Source organism: Mesoplodon densirostris, chromosome 2, assembly GCF_025265405.1.
Source record: "Mesoplodon densirostris isolate mMesDen1 chromosome 2, mMesDen1 primary haplotype, whole genome shotgun sequence".
Classification (NCBI taxonomy): Eukaryota; Metazoa; Chordata; class Mammalia; order Artiodactyla; family Ziphiidae; genus Mesoplodon; species Mesoplodon densirostris.
The window spans coordinates 172,823,882-172,841,161 of NC_082662.1; the positions used below are offsets into that span (position 1 = coordinate 172,823,882).

General features: G+C 36.9%; 1 protein-coding gene across 3 annotated transcripts in view; it reads left to right on the forward strand.

Annotated features, from left to right (window-relative positions):
• Positions 1-17,280, forward strand: part of TAF1A (TATA-box binding protein associated factor, RNA polymerase I subunit A) — a 33,345-nt gene that overhangs the window by 3,231 nt on the left and 12,834 nt on the right. For all 3 annotated transcript variants that reach the window (XM_060088645.1, XM_060088646.1, XM_060088647.1), the window contains exons 3-6: positions 2,064-2,233; positions 6,340-6,453; positions 11,571-11,769; positions 16,444-16,574. In XM_060088645.1, coding sequence (XP_059944628.1) covers positions 2,064-2,233; positions 6,340-6,453; positions 11,571-11,769; positions 16,444-16,574 — 614 coding nt within the window. The remainder of the gene's footprint in view (positions 1-2,063; positions 2,234-6,339; positions 6,454-11,570; positions 11,770-16,443; positions 16,575-17,280) is intronic.

A 17,280-nucleotide genomic window follows, 5' to 3' on the forward strand; every position in this document is an offset into this window, starting at 1 on the left:
GGGTGTAGATCCTGTTAAATGCAGCTTCTAATTCAGAGAAGTGGGTGGGACATAGTATTCTGCATTTCTAATAAGCTCCCTGGGGAAACTAAGACTACATCAGGATCCCCAGGTGATTTGTATGTATATTTAAAAAGTTTGAGAAGCACTGGTCAAGAAGAATAGTCTTTGGGACTTCCCTGGTTGTCCAGCGGTTAAGACTCCGTGCTCCCAAGGCAGGGGGCCCTGGTTTGATCCCTGGTCAGGGAATTAGATCCTGCTTGCGGCCACTCCGGCACACCGCAACTGAAGATCCCGCGTGCTGCAATGAAGATGCCGCATGCCGCTACTGAGACCCGGCACAGCCAAGCAAACAAACAAATAAATAAAGAAGAGGGAGAGAGAAATAGTCTTCTACTTTTTTTTCCCCTGAAGAATTAGGTACTATCTTGCACAGTTTTAAGGTGCCATCTAAAACTTGTATCATAAGTTTGAGAGTTGCAAAAGGCATAGTTTTCGGCATATATTGGCACTTTCAAATGTAATTATCATGTGACTTAAAAAAATAATTTGGTGGAATCTAAATAACATAGGGATGTGATACCTTTATCATCCATTTAGTATTTATGAAAAAGCTTTTAATAGATAGAAATTTTATACTGTTCCTTTTTCTTTTATACTTTTTTTTTGCCATAAAGTATGTATCTACATTTAATTAATTTTTGCTAATATCCTGTAAGGTTTTAAGTATTAAAATCTCTTCTGGATTGAGAAATCATTGTAATTGATTTCTGTACCCACCTAATCAAAATAACATAAGTAGTGTTACAATTTTTGTTAAATTTTAAGTATTAAAGGTAAATTTTTATTGCTTATTTATCTCAATAAAATGGGTAAGGTTATCACTTTTTTCCAGTTCTTATATCTGTGGATGAATATTACATATTCCTAGAATGAGAAAAGATTTAGCTTCAATTCTACCATATTTTGTTTTAATTGGTGGAAATTATGAGAAAGTTTAGTCACATAAGTAAGTAGCTGGCAATGAATGGAGTTTAATTATAGCAATGTATCAGGTCTTTGGATTCCTCCTGAATTATTTATGAAAAAATTACATAGTGATCTAAAATAAAAAAATTATTAGGTTCTCCTACAGTTTTGATAAGCAAAGAATTAAAAATCACCTGACTTGCAAATGGATGTGTTAGAGTCGTTCACTTTCTCAACACTAAACACCTGTATTTTCACCTTAAGGTAAAATATAATGATTTTGATCATGAAGCCTTGTGTATAGGCACAGTTTCCTAGGAGATCAATTTTAGGAAAGAGTATGTGAGAAAGCTGAAGATCTGCAAGTTGATTGCTGTAAAACTGTCTTTGCATGGTACTTATTAGTCTCTGTGTACTCCCAGGGGTGAGGGTACCCCAAATGGAAGACTGCTGGCCTGTATGCATCTTTAGTAGCGTGGGAAGAGAAGAGGTGGCAATATGCCACCTGTTACTCATAACTGGGGTTGTAACTAAGCACAAATATTCTTAACAAGAGGATTGTCAGTACTTGAGAGATATAAATGCTAATGTCTACAGTTATTATCATCTCATTTGCATTTACATCATTGAGTTACTGGGAACTCAGTCCTTAAAAAATAAAAGTGCACCTCTTAGTGTTTTCAGAACATAGGTAGGTAAAAAAGACCATACTTTCCTAGGATGACCCTGATGATTTTTACCCATTCTAAATACTTGGGACTGTGCTTTGGGGGCCCTCTTTAAGAGATTCTTCCCAGATTGTTTAGTGCAAGGATGATAGGACAGTTGAATCAGATTTCAAGGATCTGTTGATCCCGGTAGCCCAAGAATGTCAAATTAGACATCTTCTAATTAGACATTTTTTTCGTTTGCTAAAACTAGTTGAAATGGGTGGAAGAGTTTGTTTCAAATGGAACCAGCTTTGGAATGGGGGATGGGTTGAGTTAAGTAATACCTACTGCTCTACTTGTTAAAACTATGCTTATCAGAAATGTTTCTTGAATTGTTGATTTGGGGTCACTGTGGGTCAAGACTCTCCTCTTTAACCTTTCTAGCGACTGGAGGAAAACGGGAGAAGGATTTTGCTCAGACAACAAGTGCTTGTTTAAGTCTTATCCAAGAAGCTCTGCTGAAGCACCAGTGGCAGCGAGCTGCAGAATACATGCACAGTTACTTTCAGATCTTGGAAGATTCAGATAGCAACAAAAGACAGATTGCACCGGAGGTAAGTAAGGTCTGAGTCTGCTGGAAGATAGGACAGAATCCTGGGAGTTTCTGCCTTTTGAACTCCACCCAGAATAGCTTTTGCTATTGATTGATTTTACTAAAAGCTACTAAAAGTGGTTTTGGGTAGAGAGTTTGTATGAGGATATTTTTTTGAACACTTCTTTTTCCTATTATCATTTTAAAGGAGACAAAAATAGTTTTAAATCTGAATTCTCAGATTCCACAATACTCATTCATTTAAATAATCCTTTCCCTGTGTCCTTATTTTCCCCTTTCTGTAGGATGTTCCCCATCTTCAAACAAACATGTTGTTATTTCTCCCATTTAGCATCATCTCTTGACCCCTACTTCTTCCACAGGCTGTGCCCCATTTCTCCATTCTGCCTTTCAGCAAAACTCCTTGAGAGAGTTGTGTGTACCTGTCCATTCCAAACCCTTTCCAGTTAGACCACCCACCGGCCATCACCATTTCTACCAAGTTGCTTTGTCAAGGTCAACAGTGATCTCCGTGTTGCTGAATCCAGTGACAGATTCTCAGTGCTCATCTAACTTGATCTGTCAGCAATATTAAACATAGTAGCTCATTCCCTCCTGTGTGACATAGCTTCTTTGGCTTCCAGGATGCGGTACTCTGGTTTTTCTCCTACCTCACTGGCCATTCCTCGGTCTCCTTTTCTGATTACCCCTCTTCTCCTTTGCTTTCTGACAGGGACTAACCCAAGAACTCTAACCCTTAGTTGTTATCGTTATCTGACCTCACTCTTGATGATCGCATGCAGTTTCATAGCCTTACATTCAGTCTGCATGCTGGCGATCCCCAATTGTGGATCTGGGGTCCTGACATCTCTCTTCAAGTCCAGATTCCTGTATCCAACTGTCTACTCAACGTCACCACTTGATGTCTCATATCAGCTAGTATGGTATGTCATATGATAGTAACATAGCTAAACTAGCTCTTCTGATATTCCCTGTCCAGCCTAATTTTCCTCATCTCAGATGACATTTCCTTTATGTATCTAATTGCGAGGGCCAAACTCTGGGGTGTTTTTCTTTTATATCGCATATCCAAACCATCAGAAAACCCGGTTAGCTCTACATTGAAAGCATGCTCCCTGCATTCTGAGTACTTCTCACCTCCTCCATTGCTGCGCCTGGACTCAAGTCCCTCTCACCTCACTTAGATGACTTCTTGCCCTCCCCCACCCCCGCAGTCTATTTTAAGCATAATAACCAGACCGATCCTTTTTTTAAAAAAAAAAAGAAACTGGTTTTATTGAGATATATTAACACACCATACAACTCACCCATTTAAATTGAACAGTTCAGTTCAATTGCACAGAGATGTGCAACCATTACAGCAATCTAAATTTAGAACAGTTTTCGTCTGGCCCAGAAGATACCCTGTACCCACTTGTAGTCGCTCCTTTCCAACCCCCAGCCCCTGGCAACCACTAATCTACTTTCTATTCTGGACATTTCATATAAATGGAATCATATAACATATGGCTTTTTGTGAATGAATTCTTTCACTGAACATAATGTTTTCAAGCCTTTCCATATTGTAGCATATTAGTACATCATTTCTTTTTATTGCAAAATAATATTCCAGTGTATGGCTCTATCTCATTTTATGTATCAATTCATCAGTTTTTAGACATTTGGGTAGTTTCCACTTTTGGTTACTATGAATAATGCTCTTTCAAACATTTATGTACAAGATTTTTTTTTTTAATGTACAAGTTTTTGTATGGATGTTTGTTGTAATTTCTCTTGGTTGTATACCTAGGAGTGGCATTGCTGGGGCATAAAATATATGTAACCTCTTAAGGAGCCACTAGACTGTTTTCCAGAGTGACTGCACCATTTTACGTTCCCACCAGCCACATACGAGGGTCCCAACATCCCTACATCCTCGCCAACCGTATTATTGTCTGTCTTCTTGATTTTAGCCATCCTAGTGGTTGTGAAGGGGTATCTCATTGTAGCTTTGGTTGGCATTTTCCTAATGATTAATGGTGCAACATAGTCCTTTTAAAACATAAGTCAAATCATGTCACTCCTCTGCTGAAAACACTGCAGTGTCTTCCCATTTCACTCAGAGTAGGAGCCAGAGTCCTTCTGATTGCCTGCAAGTTCTCCGTGCTCTGCCCACTCCCTTTCCCCCTTTGACCTCATCTCCTATTACTGTCCAACTTGCTTTGCCTTCTCCAACCTCACTGGCCTCCTTGCTGTTCCTTGAACAACCATACTCCTTCCTGATGGCCTTTGCCTTTGCTATTTCTTTTACTTAGGAAGGTCTTTCTTCAAATATCACTATGGTCACCCTCCTTCAAGTCACACCTTCAGTGGGCCCTACCTTGACTATTTAAAATTGCAACTGGGGCTTCCCTGGTGGCACAGTGGTTAAGAATCCACCTGCCAATGCTGGGGACATGGGTTCGAGCCCTGGTCCAGGAAGATCCCACATGCCGCGGAGCAAACCCATGTACCACAACTACGGAGCCTGCGCTCCAGAGCCCGCGAGCCACAACTACCGAAACCCACGTGCCTAGAGCCTGTGTTCCGCAACAAGAGAAGCCACCACAATGAGAAGCCTGCGCACCGCAACGAAGAGAGCCGCCGCTCACCACAACTAGAGAAAGCCCGTGCACAGCAACGAAGACCCAACACAGCCAAAAATAAATAAATAAATAAATAAAATAAAATTGCAACTGCACACCACCCACCTTCACTTTCCAACTGGCACTCCTGATCCCTTTATCCTGCTTCATTCTTTTCCCATAATACTTGCCAATTTAATTATTATATTTCTTGGTTCTTGTCAGTCTCTCTACAATAGAATGTAAATTCCACAAGGGCAAGGATCTAGAGCAGTGCCTGGCATATACTGTTAAATTTATTCTGTAAAAGACAGTTTATCCACAAATAACTTCACATGAATATCTCAAGTAGCTTTTACTATTACAGTAACCATTGCATCAGTTAGATATTTAATAGAGCCAAAAAATATTAAAGAAAAAAATTTAACCATTGATTGAAAGTTTAGTTAATGGACTAAAGTTATATAGATCTGTAAAACATTGGGCAAGTTACAGTCTCTTTTGGTCCAGATTTTGTTTTACAAAATGAAAGAATTAAATCAGTGGTTTCCAGACACTTGTTTGGGCTCTGTTTAAATCACATAGGGCTTTTGTTTAAAATATAGATTCCTGTGCTGCACTCCAGTTCTACTGAACTGAAGTCTGAATCCCTAGAATATTTATTTTTAAGTGGTGTCCCAGGTAATTCTTACATACAACAAGGTTTAAGAACCACAGTGATAGGATAATCTCCACATTTTCTTTAAGCATCAAAATACTGCAATTTGGTGTTCTGTAAATGAAATCTTGATCTTTCTGAGTTGGGAAGATGAGTATTATGATTACGCAAAACAATCAGTATGTATGTTCAGAGAAAGAATTGATTTAAAATCCACTTAAATTTACTTTGAAGTCACTATTATTGAAGTACTTTAAATTGAGGTAAGAGAATAGACCATGCAAAAGAAGAGCTCCAAGTTCTGTCACCAAAGATTTGGTGCTCTGGGGTGAAAATATTTTTATTAAAATTTGTCCATAGCTGATGAAAATTCTTAAATCGGAGCTCTAAATATAGACTAAATATAGTCAATAGTTGTAGATACTTGATGGGATCTCAAGAAACATCTAGTCCATAGCTCTCATTTGGTAGATAATAAAGGTGAGGCTGAGAGCAGTGAAGAAGCCAATATTAATAGAACCCAAGTTTTCTGACATTAATATTCTTCCTACTATACTAGTTAAAAATGTTATTTTCAAAATGTATCTTAACTGCTTACCTTCTTTAAACTGCTAACTACTATTATAGTTACCTGGTATTTTCATTTAATCAACAGAAAAGATTTTTATCCCATAAGATAATAATATTAGTTTCACTGGGTAAGGTACAGTAAAATGTTGGCAGTAGTGGTGTTTAGAAAAAGGAACTATGGGTGGTTTTTTAACGCTGTAATCAGAAAAAAATAGCTTTCTTAGATATTGGTTAACAAGGATTTTACAGTTTTGTTAGTAATTTCTGTTTTGACAGATTATTTGGAGGCTTGGAAGTGAAATTCTTTATTATCATCCCAAAAGCAATGTACAGACTTTCAATACCTTTGCTGACCGGATGAAAAATATTGGTGTCATGAATTACTTGAAGGTGAGTATATAGGTTTTGTGAATTTACATCTGCGGCATTCATTTCTAAAAATTGCTTGTCTCAGTGATGAGGTAGGTAATAATGTAAAAAGCATGAGAAAAGGCGTAAGACACTTGGGTCAATAAGAGAAGCTGAAAGAAAGCAGCATCGTGAGAACCATTTACTTTTCCATTTCCTGTTGCCTACCACGTTGTCTGAGTGAAAGTATCTTCTCTTTGTGTATCTCTGGCTGCCAGAATCAGTCCTTCAGAGATGGCAGTTGTGCTTCATTATGATGATGGGCCAAATTCTAATATGTTAAGCAGTTGAGGTCGCTGAGAATTGATGCTTTTGGAAAAGGGAAACAGCTAAACAAATTGGGAATTTGAATACTTGAGAAAAAAAAATGTTTCCAGCTTTGTTGAGATATAATTGACATATATCATGTAAGTTTAAGGTGTAAAATGTGATGATTTGGTGCATGGATTTATTGCCAAATGTTTACCATAATGAGGTTAGTTAATGCCTCCATCCCCTCACATAATTAGCATTTTGTTGTTGTTGTTATGGTGAGAAGGTTAAAGCTCTATCCTCATAGCAGTTTTCAAGTTAACAATGCTATATTCACCATGCTGTACATTATTAGGTCCTCAAACTTACTCATCTTACGATTGAAAGTTTGTGTCCTTTGACCAACATTTCCCCATTTTCTCCACCCCTCAGCCTGTGGCAGCCAGCATTTTACTCTGTTTCTATGGGTCGGATGTTTTTAGATTCCACATAAAAGTGAGATCATACAATATTACGATTTTCTGTCTGACTTATTTCACTAAGCATAATGCCCTCAGAGCCCATCCAGGTAGTCACAGATGGCAATATTTCATTCTTTTGTGTGGCTGAATAATATTCCATCGTGTGTGTGTGTGTGTGTGTGTGTGTATGTAACATTTTCCTTATCCATTCATCCATCAGTGCTCACTTAGATTGCGTCCATGTCTGGGCTTTTGTGAATAGTGCTGCAGTGAACATGGGAGTGCAGATATCTTGTCGAGATGGTGATTTCACCTTTGGATATATATGCAAAAGTGGATTGCTGAATCATATGGTAGATCTATTTTTAATTTGTTTGAGGAACCTCCATACCATTCTCCATAGTGGCTGGACCACTTTACATCCTGAAGAGAATGTACACCAGCAGTATACAAAGGTTCCCGTTTATCCACATCCTCACCAACACTTGTTATCTCTTTTTGATGCTAGCCATTCTGACAGGTATGAGGTGATGTCTCATTGTAGTTTTGATTTGTATTTCCCTGACAGTGATGTTGAGCACCTTTTCATGTACTTGTTGACCATTTGTGTATCTTCTTTGGAAAAATGTCTATTCAAGTCCTCTGCCCATTTTTAATTGTAATGTGTTTTTTGTTATGTTTGCTATTGAGTTGTATGAATTCTTTCTATATTTTGGGTATTAACCCCTTATCAGATACTTGATTTGCAAATATTCTCTCCCATTCAGTAGGCTGCATTTTCATTTTGTTGATGGTTTCCTTTGCTGTGCAGAAGCTTTTTAGTTTGATGTAGTCCCACTTGTTTATTCTTGCTTTTATTGCTTGTGCTTTTGGTATCACACCCTAAAAAACCATTGCCAAGACCAATATCAAGGAATTTTTTTCTCTATTTTCTTCTAAGAGTTTTATAGTTTCAGATCTTACCTTTAAGTCCTTTATCCATTTTGAGTTAATTTTTGTGAGTGGTGTAAGTTAGGGGTCCAGTTTCATTCTTTTGCATGTAAATATCTAGTTTTCCCAACAACATTCATTGAAGAGACTGTCCTTTGCCCTTTGAGTATTCTTGGCTTCCTTGTCAAATATTAGTTGATGATATATGGATGGGTTTATTTCTGGACTCCCAGTTCTGTTCCACTTGTCTGATGTGTCTGTTTTTATGCCAGTACCATCCTGTTTTGATTACTGTAGCTTGGTAATATAGATTGAAATCAGGAAATGTGATACCTGTAGCTTTGTTCTTTCTCAAGGTTGTTTTGGCTATTCAGGGTCTTTTGTGGTTCCATACAAATTGTAGGATTATTTTTTCTATTTTTGTAAAAAATGCCATTGGTATTTTGACAGGGATTACATTGAATCTACAGATTGCTTTAGGTAGCAAGGACATTTTCACAATATTGACTCTTCTGATCCATGTGTGAAAATGTTTCAATGTTTCTAATGTTTAGGTGGAACTTTCTCCTTTAATAAAAGCCTTATCCAAAAGAATTGACACACTCCAAAATGTTATGCCATCTCCCTCTCTCTGGTATATATGAGACTAAAAGCACTTTCTCAATAAAGTTTTTAAATGCTTTGCTTTTTAATTTTTTTCCAGTGCCTCCAAACAAAGTTTTATTGGAACATTGCCACACCCATTCATCTCCATATTATCAGTAGCTGCTTTTAGTAGGACAATGGCAGAGTTGTGATAGAGACCATATGGCCTGCAAAGCCTAAAATATTTACCCTCTGGTGTTTTGTTTTTACTTTTCCTATTTTCCAAATATTTTTAAATTGCTGTAAAATATGTATAACATAAAATGTGGTATTCTAACCATTTTTAAGTGTGTAATTCAGTGGCATTAATTACATTCACATTGTTGTGTAACCCTCACCAGTATTTCCAAAACTTTTGCATCACCCCAAATAGAAACTCTGTACCCATTAAGCAATAACTCCTTATTCCCTCCTCCTCCCAGGCCCTGGTAACCTCCGATCTGTTTTCTGTGTCTATGCATTTGCCTATTCTAGGTATTTCATATAAGTGGAATTGTATAATATATGTCCTTTTATGTTTTGCTGTTTTGCTTAGCATAATGTTTTCAAGATTTATCCATGTGTTGGCATGTATCAGACTTTATCCCTTTTTATGGCTCAATACAATACAATATTCTATTGTATGTATCTGTGAAATTTTGTTTATCCTTTCATCTCTTGTTTGGTTGTTTCCACCTTTTGGCTATTGTGAATAACACTGCAGCGAACATTGGCGTGCAAGTATCTGTTTGAGTTCCTGCTTTCAATTCCTTTGGATATATACCTAGGACTAGAATTGCTGGGTCATATTTTTTGTCATATATACAAATACATACATATATATATATATATATATATATATAAAGTATGTATGAAAGTAGAATTCTATGTTTAACTTTTTTAGGAATCACCAAAATGTTTCCCATGGTGGCTGTAGCATTTTATATTCCCACTGTTCTCTAATTTTGAAAAATGATTTTACCTAGTTTAGGATTCTTTTCAGATTTTATTAATTTAGGAAAAATTTTTTGCTTCTCTTATGTGCCAGGTTCTCCCTTATGATCTTATTTTCTGGTAGACCACATACATTATAAGTAGAAACTAAATGGAGGCAGCATATTGTTCTACTTTAGGAAGAATTTTGTAAGTGAACAATTGGAAAAAGGGAATGGCCTGCCTTGGTGTTGTGTGCTCCCATTTTCTTCTTTCAGGGAGAAACTGGATAGCCATTTGATTGGGGAGGGAAGGTAGAGTTTTAAGTAAATTATTGGTTAGATCCTTTTAAGCTCATAGAATCTACTCAGTTGAAGTAAAGAAGCCTGAGAGGAACCATATTTCATACTCTGGAGTCTGAGGGTGGTAGTTAGGATAGGCAATAAAACATGTTTTGCTGTTAATAATTTTAAAAACACTTGCTGCTGTTTTCCAGACAATGTGCTAGCCATGGTTCCTGCAGTAGGGGGAGACAGGCATGCAAATGGAATAAATGGTTATGGGTGCCATAGTAGAAGTGTACTGTACAGTGAGAAGACAAAGTGGAAAATGGTCGGCTCTCTGGAATTTTGGAAAGGGCTGGGATTGAATGAGTAGGGGAGTCGGAAAAGAAAGGAAATGAGGCTTGAGATGAGTCTGATAAAGCTAGTGGGTATTCACGGTGCATACTGGGGGAAAGAGTAGTCTAGCATGGCAGGGGATAAAAAAGAGTTTAATAGCTCTGTGTCTAATGCTTTAGTTACTCTAAAAATCATGTGGGTAGAAGCCAGGGGAAGTAAGCTGAACTCTGTGTGCCATTTCTAAGGAGCTTAGATTTTTATTCCATAGGCAATGGGAACTATTGAAGGATTTTACACAAATGACTAATGAGATTTCCTTGGCGGTCACGTGGAAGATGGATTGTAGCGGGGCAGGATTAGAGACACCAGTTGAGAAATTATTACAGTAGTTTAAGATGAAGGTTTGAACTCTGACTCTGTTCAGATGATTAACTATACTTCCCATTATTCTCCTCCTTAATGTCCTCCCTACTTGTATTGCTCATTCTTTGTGTAATTATTCTTTTTTTTTAATTGAAGTATAGTTGCTGTATAATACTGTGTAAGTTACAGGTGTACAGTATAGTGATTTACAGTTTTTAAAGCTTATACTCCATTTATAGTTATTGTAAAATATTGGCTATATTCCCTGTGTTGTACAGTGTATCCTTGTAGCTTATTTTACACATAATAGTTTGTACCTCTTATTAATCTCCCACACCTATATTGCCCCTCCCCTCTGTGTGGAATTATTCTTATTGCTTCTCCTGTATCAGGCATACACTTGCCATTTGAACCAGTGCCATTCTTCAGCACCCCTTATTAAGATGTTTTCTCTGAGTTTATATAACATGTATAAAATAATTTATTGTCTGCTATGGGCTAAACTAGGTATTAGGTGGCATACAAATATCATCTCACTTAATCCCCTTAGTGCCCTTCAAAAGGGTTAATAATAATTGTTCCATATAAAAGAGGAGACTCACAAAGCGTGAGAGTAACTTACTCAGGTTTATGTAGCTTTAAAGTAGCATTTGAGCCCGGACTGTCTTCAACGTCTCTGTTCTTTTCACACTGCCTTCTGTTTGTAAGTTTAAATAATTTAGTTCTCATTTACATAATGATAATTTTTTCATTTGTCTTTCTGCTAGATTGAAATTTTTGATAATGAGGACAGTATTGCTCCATCATTTGTGTCCTACCAAGGTCTTAGCCCGAATGTATCATATATTTACTGAGCTTTTTGACTAAGGGTTATCTAATGACCTATATGACAGTGGGCTTTTCCTTATTGTTGCAGATCTCCTTACAACATGCATTATACCTTCTGCATCATGGTATGCTTGAGGATGCGAACAGAAATCTCAGCCAGGCAGAGACGTGGCGGTATGGTGAAAAGTCGTCTTCTCAGGAAGTGTTAATCAACCTTATTCAGGCCTATAAAGGACTTTTGCAGTATTATATTTGGTCTAAAAAGAAGATGGAATTGTCTCAGCTTGGTGAGTGCATATGAGTGATAAGTAGTAAGACTGACTCAGAGGGACAGAAGGGGTCTGGAGGAGTAATCTAATTCCCCTACTTCCAAGCCTGGCTTTATCCAGATAGTACAGAGAGCACACATTTCTGTGGATGTAAAATTCTTGATCATCCTTTATAAAACTTCTGTTTAAAAAAACTTTTCAGACATCAATTAGGTGATTTATAGATTAAGTTCATGACCATTTTAGATTCACTGCTTTCTTAAACATGATTTCCAAGATAGGTTACAAATTTTCTTCAGCAGGCATTGCATATAAGAAGCATTATTTCCTCTGTGTTTACAGTGGAATTTAGCTTGTTTCATAATGTTGTTTCTTAGGAAAATACGTTTAAAGAGTAGGGCAAGATAATGTTGTTTCACTTCTGTATAAAGGTCAGAACAGACAGTTTTCTTGATTTACTGACCACCCCAAAAATTGACTATGTGTTCTTCTCAAACTGACTTTCCGTGATGATGTCATCCTCTCCTGTCCCTAAATTTCTGTTCTTTGGAGCTGTGTGATTCTCTGTACTTTTTTTCCATTGTATAGTTTTTCTCCATAACTCCTCTAGGATTGACCCCTTCCTTTCTATTTTCACATCCTCCATCCAAGTCTCAGTTCTGACATTTATCACGTCATTTGTGTTAAGCAGTGTTTCCTTACTGTCCTTATGTGATAGTATTTCCTTGGTCTCTGGGCATGTGGGTTCACTAATCTCAAAATTCCCTTCCTGTTTCCCATCTTTGATCTCCCCCAAGACACTTCTGAAATGCTGTCTTCATCATGATAATATTGTGAGGCCTTTGTGCATTCTCCTCCTCTAGAATGCCATCTGCCCTTCAAGACTCATTAGACCCCACCTTCTTTTACCTTAAGTCTAACGTATCAGCTGCATGTTCAGCCTATATCATTTGGCTCTTCACCTCTTGCTTTTTAATCATTCTAAGTTTTTTCATGTGTGTTTTGTGTTGTATCTCCCTGTCTAGACTCATCAGTCTTTTGAGGGCATATATCTGTCCTCTATTTCTTTTGCTAACCTTGCCATAATGCCTGCCATAAAGGCTTGCTGATACTGATTTAGGTAAGTTTTAAAGTCAGTATTTACTTTTCTTCCTACACTTTAAGTAGAACTCAAGCAAATATATGATGATTAAAGCAGTTGGAATGTGGCATTTACACCATCACTCCCATGGATAGATAATTCAGGACCTTCTGCAGCTGACACTCTTCTGTAGCAACAAGAGATAAAGATGGGATAATATGTGGTGCTCTTTAGATGGTCTTTAACCTCATGTGTCTGTTTAATGAGAAAAAAAGTTAGGGCTAGTTCTATATAACCAACTCATAAGAATGGAACATGTGAATGTATGCTCAGAGCTGGTTTGGGATTTTTCCTTGCTTCTGTGGCCTGTGCTCGTTGGCTTTGATGCACTTGGTGGCTGGGAATCCCCTTCCATGGTAAATCCATACCTAACTTGTACTTACTCAGGGATCTGCCTTTCTTTCTTAACCATTTTTTTGGATATCATTTCATACCTACTTTCCTGTAACCACTTCATTTCCAGGTGCATATTGATATTTATTCAATTGATCCACTGGGAAGAGAATACCAATCCCTGTTTGGGGGTGGGGGCTACTTTTTTGGCCAAAAAGTAGCACTGGTACCAAAAAGTGTTTTGTGCATCTATCAGCTGTTGCTTTCGAAAGACTGATGCTCCTTTTAAACCTTTAAGATTGTGAAATATATCCTGAAACAGTGTGTAAAACAAATGTCTGGTAGAATGGATAATTATAAAGCAAACATCCATGTAACTACACCCAGATTAAGGAGACGATATTGCTGACCCCCTAAAAGTTCCCCATGTGTGCCTAATCACACCTCCTCCCAGTGTCTCAAGAAGACTGTCCTGACTTTAAGGGTAATTACTCCCTTGTTTTCTTTAAATACTTTTACCACTCAAGTATGTATCTGTAATTTAGTTTTGCCTATATCTCAGTGGCATATTTCGATTCACACTGTATATATTCTTTTGGGGCCTTGCAGATTTTGTTCAGCATTTAACATGTGTTCATATATGGAGTCCTAAAATATGTAGGACTGACTTCTTTGTTGCTGACTTCTTTCACTTAGCTAATGTTTTTAAAGGTTCACCCACATTGTAGCATGTAATGGCACTTCATTCCTTTTTATTTATTAATATTCCATTGTATGGATATACCACATTTATGTATCCATTATCGGGTGATGGACATTTGGGTTGTTTTCTGCTTTTTGGCTATTTTGAATAATGTTGCTGTGAACTTTTGAGGGACCTCTGGACTGTTTTCCAAAGCAGCTGTGCCATTTTCCATTCTTACCAGCAGTGTATGAGGAGGGTACTAATTTCTCCACGTCCTTCCCAACACTTGCCATTATCTGTCTTTGATATATTAGCTATCCTGCTGGGTGTGAAGTAGTATCTTGTGGGTTTTTTTTTTTTATTCGTTTCTGCTTTATAACAAAGTGAATCAGTTACACATATACATCTGTTCCCATATGCCTTCCCTCTTGCGTCTCCCTCCCTCCCACCCTCCCCATCCCACCCCTCCAGGCGGTCACAAAGCACTGAGCTGATCTCCCTGTGCTCTGCGGCTGCTTCCCACTATCTATCTACCTTACGTTTGGTAGTGTATATATGTCCATGCCTCAATCTCGCTTTGTCACAGCTTACCCTTCCCCCTCCCCATATCCTCAAGTCCATTCTCAAGTATCTTGTGGTTTTGATTTGCATTTCCCTAGAGGCTAATAATGTTGAGCATCTTTTCATGTGCTTGTGGGCCATTTGTATAGCTTCTTTGGAGAAATTTGCATTCAGATCCTTTTCTCCTATTTTAATTGGATTACTTATTATTTTATTATTGAGTTATAAGAGTCCTTTATATATTCTAGGTGCACGTCCCTTTTCAGATAGGTGTAGGATTTGGAAATTTTTTTTCTGTTCTGTGGGTTATCTTTTTTACTTTCTTAATGGTGTTTTTTGAGTCACAAAAGTTTTAATTTTGATGAAGTTGTTTGTTTTTTCTTTTGTTGCTTGTGCTTTTGTTGTCGCATCCAAGAAACCTTTGCCTACTCCAAGGTCACAAGGATTTAGACTTATGTTTTCTTCTGAGAGTTATATAGTTTTACAGTTGTTTTTTTAAATTCAGTTTGAGTTAATTTTTTTATATCATGTGAGGTAGGTAGGGGTTCAAATTTATCTTGCATGTGGGTATTCAGTTGTTCCAGCATATTTATTGAAAAGGCTATTATTTTCCCACTGAATTGTCTTGGTACCCTTATCAAAAATCAGTTGCCCATATATGAAGTTTTATTTATGGACTCTAAACTTTCTTCCATTGATCTATATATATCCATACTTATGCCCATATCACAGTCTTAATTACTGTAGCTTTATAGTAACTTTTGAGGTCACAGTGTGAATCCTCCAAATTTGTTCTTCTTTTTAACGATTGTTTTGGCTATTCCTGGTCCCTTGCATTTCCATATGGATTATAGGATCAGCTTGTCAATGTATGCAAACAAGCCAGCTGGGACTTTGATAAGAATTACATTAAAGCTATAGATTAATTTAATAACTCTTCCAACCCATGAACACAGGATGTCTTTCCATTTATTTAGGTCTTCTTTAATTTCCTTGAACAATACTACTTTTCAGACTATAATTTTATGTCTCTTTTGTAAAATTCATACCTAAGTAGTTTATCGTTTTTGATGCTATTGTAAATGGCATTATTTTCCTAATTTCATTTTTGGATTGTTCATTGCAAGTATATAGATATACAATTGATTATTCTGTGTTGATTTTATATTATGCAACTTTCAACTCATTTATTGGTTATAATAAGTTTTTAATGTATTCTTAGGATTTTCTATGTACAAGATCATGTCATCTGCAAGTAGAGATAGTTTTACTTCTTCCTTTCCAATCTGGACATTGTTTATATTGTTTTCTTATTGAATTGCCCTGCCTAGAACCTCCATTATAATGTTGAATAGAAGTTGCAAGAGAGGACATTCTCTCTTGCATGCAGTCATTAACCATCAATTCTGATATCAGTTGTGGGTTTTTCATAAGATGCCCTTTATCAGATTGAAGAACTTCCTTCTTTTCCTAGATGTTCAGTGTTTTTATCATGAAAGGTTATTGAATTTTGCCAAATGCTTTTTCTGCAACAGTTGAGATGGTTATGAGGTTTTTGTCATTATTCTATTGATTTGGAATATTGTATTAATTGATTTCAGATGTTAAACAACCTTGCATTCCTGGAATAGATCCCATTTTCTGTGTTGCTAGATAAAGTTTGCTAGTATTTTGTTGAGAATTTTTACGTCTACTTATAAGAGATATTGGTCTGTAATTTTCTTGTGTTGTCTTTGTCTGGTTTTGGTATCAGGGTGATTCTGATCTCATAGATCAGTTGCGAAGTGTTTTCTCTCTGTCCTTTTTTAGGGGGAGAGTTTGTGATGAATTAGTACTATACTTGAAGTGCTTGTTAGAATTCACTAGTGAAGCTGTCAGGGTCTGAGCTTTTCTTGTGGGTAGTTTATTGAGTACTGATTCTGCAGAAGTCCTCAGTACTGAATACTTTAAAAAATCTTTTGTCTTTGGACAGATGAGGATGATTATGCTTACAACACAGCGTCCCAGAATATGCTCAACCACAGCTGGAAGACATCTATAAACCTTTGTGCATTGATTCAAATTCCTGGAGTTTGGGACCCTTTTGTGAAGAGTTATGTAGAGGTAAGTAAACTTTTCATAAGGTTTTATTAGTTTCATCTTGCTATAAGCTTAATCTTTATTGCTCAGAAAGGAACTAATGGAGAAAATTGTTTAAAAATAAAAAGAATATGATGCTTTTTTTTGGTCTGAATAATTTTTGTTTATTTTACCAATATACTGTAAACGTTACTGTGTTTATTTTCACCACTGGATAATGTGTCATGGCCAAATACAGTAGTCCCTCAGTATCCATGGATGCTGAAGTCCCTTGCTTTTTGAAAGTTTCATTAGTGCTAAAGTGATAATTATGTTGTCCAAAGATAATCTCTGAAACCGTATGCTAGTGAATCTAGAAATTCCTGTTTCAGGATGCGAAGGAATGAAAGGAAAGGAATTATAATTCCTTATGCACTCCTTTTGTGGCTAAAGTTATGTAGGGCACTGAGGTTAGTTGCATCGTATGGTCTTTTTTTGGTCCTAGTGTGCCCTACTTTGAAGACTTTATTTCTCATAGGAACACTTCTTATGTTGAAGTTGCTGCATTTTTCAGTAACAAAATATGATAAGGGAAAAATGGGAAACCATGTAGGCCTTTTTTATGATATTCTGTGTTCTATGGAGGTTGTAACGTATGCTGGTGGAAGCAAAAACTGTCATCCCTATTGTTCCCTATATAGTAAATGCTGTTTTTCAGTTGTATGACTTCTTTTGTGCTCATCAATAAAGT